This window comes from Nothoprocta perdicaria, unplaced genomic scaffold, assembly GCF_003342845.1.
Source record: "Nothoprocta perdicaria isolate Ctin4 unplaced genomic scaffold, notPer1 scaffold_375, whole genome shotgun sequence".
NCBI classification, from domain to species: Eukaryota; Metazoa; Chordata; class Aves; order Tinamiformes; family Tinamidae; genus Nothoprocta; species Nothoprocta perdicaria.
In genome coordinates this window covers 304,972-309,408 of record NW_020455616.1, presented here as the reverse complement: position 1 = coordinate 309,408, position 4,437 = coordinate 304,972, and the positions used below count along the sequence as shown (strand labels likewise).

At 51.1% G+C, this 4,437-nt stretch overlaps 1 protein-coding gene and 1 long non-coding RNA gene across 2 annotated transcripts; one reads left to right on the top strand and one right to left on the bottom strand.

Annotated features, from left to right (window-relative positions):
- Window positions 1–53: 53 nt before the first annotated feature.
- On the top strand, window positions 54–494 carry ATP5IF1 (ATP synthase inhibitory factor subunit 1; the record flags this gene model as incomplete). Its single annotated transcript, XM_026044655.1, has 2 exons — window positions 54–175; window positions 252–494. Coding segments are annotated over 2 exons (264 nt in total), but the record flags the coding sequence as incomplete, so codon positions are not given.
- A 336-nt stretch (window positions 495–830) lies between these two features.
- Window positions 831–1,297, bottom strand: LOC112951875. Its single transcript, XR_003250287.1, has 2 exons — window positions 1,182–1,297; window positions 831–1,058 (listed from the first exon to the last, which is right to left on the bottom strand). It is a non-coding gene; the product is annotated as an uncharacterized LOC112951875 (long non-coding RNA).
- Between the last annotated feature and the right edge of the window lie 3,140 nt (window positions 1,298–4,437).

Here is a 4,437-nt window from a genome sequence, read left to right as displayed (position 1 = left end):
CGCGCGGCCGGAGCCCTCGCGCGCTCCCTGCCCCTCTCACCGCCTCTCTCCCCTCCTCGCAGCTCGGCGAGCCGGGCAAAGGCGCCGGCAAGGGCGGCGGCGGCGGCGGCGCCATCCGCGAGGCCGGCGGCGCCTTCGGCAAGAAGCAGGCGGCCGAGGAGGAGCGCTACTTCAGGTGAGCGGCCGCGGGGCCCCCCGCGGAACCCGCCCGCGGCCCCTGCGGCCTCGCGGCCCATCCCGCCCTTCCCCAGGGAGAAGGAGCGCGAGCAGCTGGCCGCCCTGCGCAAACACCACGAGGAGGAGATCGACCACCACAGGAAGGAGATCGAGCGCCTGCAGAAGGAGATCGAGCGCCACAAGCACAAGATCAAGAAGCTGAAGGACGATGACTGAGGACGGGCAGCGCCGGGGCCCGCGCGGCGCCCGGGCCAGCCTGGCCACGTTCCTCCTGTCGTGTCACGGCCTGCAAATAAATAAACTATTCGGTCTCTCTGCTTGCTGCTCAGTAGCTGTTTACTCAAAAAAAACCCACAACAAAATACCCTCTGCTATCTAATATTAAGCTGTGTTTGTTCTGCCAAAATAAGAGTATATATTAGGGTAGGTAGTCCTGCACCCAACCCATTCCATCTTTGAAAGGAAATGACAATTCATGCTTGGGGAGCTAATGTTGTTGCAGTTGGAGCTGCACGGAAAGGGGGAGCAGTGAAAGCACCTGTGCAGAAATCCGTTTCTGAAGAAAAATGTCCCCCTGTGTGGTCTGGGGAGACGTGTGCTCTCTACTGAGCTAGCAGAATGTGAAGAACTGGGTTCTCCCYGGTGCCCCAGCTTGGGTTTAGTGCCATAAACGGTGGGAGAAGAAACCTGTCCCTGTGCAGCAGTGCTGGTTTCTGCAGCGAGACAGCAGAGGTGCCGATGCTTAAATGAGAACTTGCTTTTACACAAAGGCTTCAAATGCCAAGCGAGGTTTGTCTGTGTCTCCAGTCCTTGATATTTGTTCTCTGAGCCCCTTTCCACAGGGGTGGATTAAGAAGAGTTTTGTGCCACAATAGTTGCTCCTGAGATTTTAAGAAATACAACACGAAAGACTTGTCAGACTGCTCCTGAAATAACGTGCCTTTACGGTGCTAGGTGCTGTAAAAGAGGGAATTGTATAAAATAAGAAACTGGGCTTTCCTTACCCAGCTGCCTTGTTTGTAGAGAGCCCTGCAGTTTCTCCAGTTGCTCAGGCCTCCTGCGCTACAATTTGCCACCCTGCAAAGTTGTGCAGTGGAGCTCGAGAGGAGCCGGGAGCCGACCCTTGGGAAAGGGCAGGAGCAAGCTGGAGGCTTTGACGCACAGGGTGCTCTGACAAGGGTGCCCTGTGACGCTTTGAGGATGGAGCCAGACCSCCCCTCTCTGGTGGTGTCCCTCCTGAGGGAAGCGCCTGCTCAGGAAGAGTCATTTTAACAAAAGATTTAGCTAAAAGCTGGTGCTGCTTCAAGCAGCCGCTCTCCTCCGGGCCCCTGATGAGCTGTTGCCTGTGGGTTCCTGCTTTGCAGCTGGGCCCCATGAACCTGAGCCAGGAACATTGTTTCATGCGTCCCCTGCTCCCCCGGGAATATGAAGCCCGATGGGAAGAGCTCTTCCCTGAAAAGCAACACACTTCAGCAGATCCATTCACATTTTACTTACTCAACACTTCCCAAGCTGGATGCATCTTTCGCTTCCCAAACCTGTGAGTTCGTTGGCTCCCCACAAAAGCTGTGGGGTCACTGCTGAGGCAGCACAATAGAGGAGTAATTTCTTACCATCACAGCAACAGTGGCCTATGGAATAGTTTAAATTTGTATTAGGACAACTTTATTTTCTGAACAGATTAGAGCTTAAATTCGTAGCTTCGTGATCCTATTCCTCTGCATTTTCTTTTTCTTCCCCGCCTCCCCGCCTCCGTTATGTTGTGGGCTGCTGTTCTATGGGAAAGGGCTGTTCTATTGGGTGCAGTCCCTTTCTGGCTGTGTTTTTAACATGCCGTTGAGGGAGAGGATGGTACCTGCATGGTGTTGTCTTTAACGTCTCTACAAGCTTCCACGCAGCGGTGGGCACCGACTGTAGGTGAGGCCACGGTGCTGAGGAACCACCAGCCATGGTGGCTGTTGGCCGAGTCTGGGCTCAGAGCACTTCCAGGTGCAGTACGCTCCTCTACACAGCAGGGAAAGAAAGGAAACAGAAAAGCTCCTCCAGAAAACTAAAGAAAAGCTTCTAGGGAACGTCAAGGCTCCCCAGAAAGGCTGGGCTTTGGAAACCTTTCTCGGTGTTGCCCACAGGACGGCTGCTACMACCTCTGCAGACTGCGCAGGTTCGGAGGTGCTGCCCAGCATCCTGCTACCCACAGAGAAGCGTTCGTGGCCACGAGTGCGGCTGGGGACGCCCCTCGCGTCCTTCCTGGTGTCTCGGCGTTGCGTGAGCTTCTGCTGCAGGGCCCGTTCTGGTCTTTGCCATAACCCCTTCCTGTCCCCTGCGGAGGAGCGTTCGGGTGCTGCACTGCCTCAAAATCAACCTGGCACACCCACAAAAAGGCAAACATTCCTCTGCCCCTTGAAATTGCCTTCGTTAAGTCCGAAAAGTTTCTGCTTTTAACCATATGACCTGGCTTTCTACTGTATTCCACTGACCTCTCTTTTTGGAGACTTGCAGGGAGTTGCAATAATCTAAATCTCCCTGAGACTAATTTGCTGTAGTTAAATGCAGGGGATACTCTGGCTGTTCCTAATGGCACAAGCACTGTTTCATATCCCACAAGGAGCCAATTTCTTTTCCTAATAAAGGATCTGAACTTGATCAGCGAGAACTCAGTTTCTGCAAGCAACGAGCCCCACCTCAGCCCAGCTTATCCCTTCCATGATAACTCAGCAGTTACAAGTATTTGTTGCTGCTGCTCCCTATGGCCCAGCATCCCCAACCCCTTCTCTTGTGCTGCCCATGGTGCTCAGTAAAACCTCTTAGGAAGTGCTCACATCTCACTCCCCCTCTCCCAAGGTTAATGAATTAGTCTGTGCAATGTATGATCAGTAGCACAAGTGGTTCAGGGTAAAATGCTTGGGAGAAACCGCTACCTTCTGGACAACAGTGAGTTGTTAAATCATCTTGTATAGCTTCAAAAACGATGTATTTCTGGTTCTGCTTTTTGCAGGGTGGGGGGTGGGTTGTTGCGCTAGCTTACCTGACCCAAACAGACTTACACTTTAAACATGTGTCCCATTCTTCCACTCCCCAAACCAAAAACACTGGCTCCAGGCAAGGCAAAGCAAGTGTACGTGCAGAAGAGGACATATCCCCTACACATGCTAACAGCTCCCATGCAAGTTGCAGCAAAATCACCCTGTGGTCTTGCAACCAAGGTGGAAAAAAAAAAGCCTARGTTTAGGCAGGTGATCCTAAGCATCACAGGGTGCTACAAGGACTGTAGAAGCACAGATGGTCCTCCCACCAGGAGCTGCGGGCCACGCTCTCCATTTGATCCTAACTGATGTCCACAAAGACATAAAACATCCATGAAGCAATAAGAATTTTTGTCTGTCCTTCCAGATTGACGCAAGGCAGCCCAGTCCTCTACAGCAGATGTCAAACCTTCCTCTTGTGTCTAAGACAGTCTTYATTCTGCCTTGCTTTGGCCCAGATCTTGTGTGCATCTGTTTGAGATCAACCATAGCTGTAAAACAGCATCATTCTAGCAATTCCTAGCAATACCTCTTTGAAATGATTTGTTTCAGAGCATCTAGCACCTCTTTTCAGGCCCAGCTTGCTGGCTGGCACTGGACCAGCACTGGAGTGATATATCCCAGTCTGGTCCGAAAGTCAAAATGYTGGAGATCTCTACAGCTGTCTGAAACTCTTGTACTAGCGGGCAACAGAAGATACTCTTTTCTGATGCCCAAAAGAAAAAAATATTGAGCTAAGAACCTTCACAGGTGAAAATGGTGGGAAGGGCCATCTTCAACCAGGAGCAGAGACTGGCCTGAGTCAGGTCAATAACCACACACACACACACAAGCAGTTGTGTCTTCATGTCAGAGTCAGATCACTACATCACAGGTGATTTTCTTTTCACACAGATGATTCTTTCATGTCATTTTTCCCCCAAATAACATGTTTCTTCCAATTGTGTGAATTGAAGCTAATAGACCTACCTTGTCACTGCAGAGATCACCAAGTGTGCTGCCTGGTGAAATCAGTGTTATAAAGTGCTTCAGTAATCACATCAACAGCATCACATCCCAAGGGAAAAGCACAGCACTGGATCCCCCTGAGGGGCATACAGTGGAGGAATGGCATCTTAGAGTTAATCCATGTTTAATTATGAATGACATCCTGCAAACACCAATTTACACCTCCATTAATTCATTCTGTAGCAGAAAGAACACACTAAAATCTTGTACTGGCAACGTCATGGCAGAT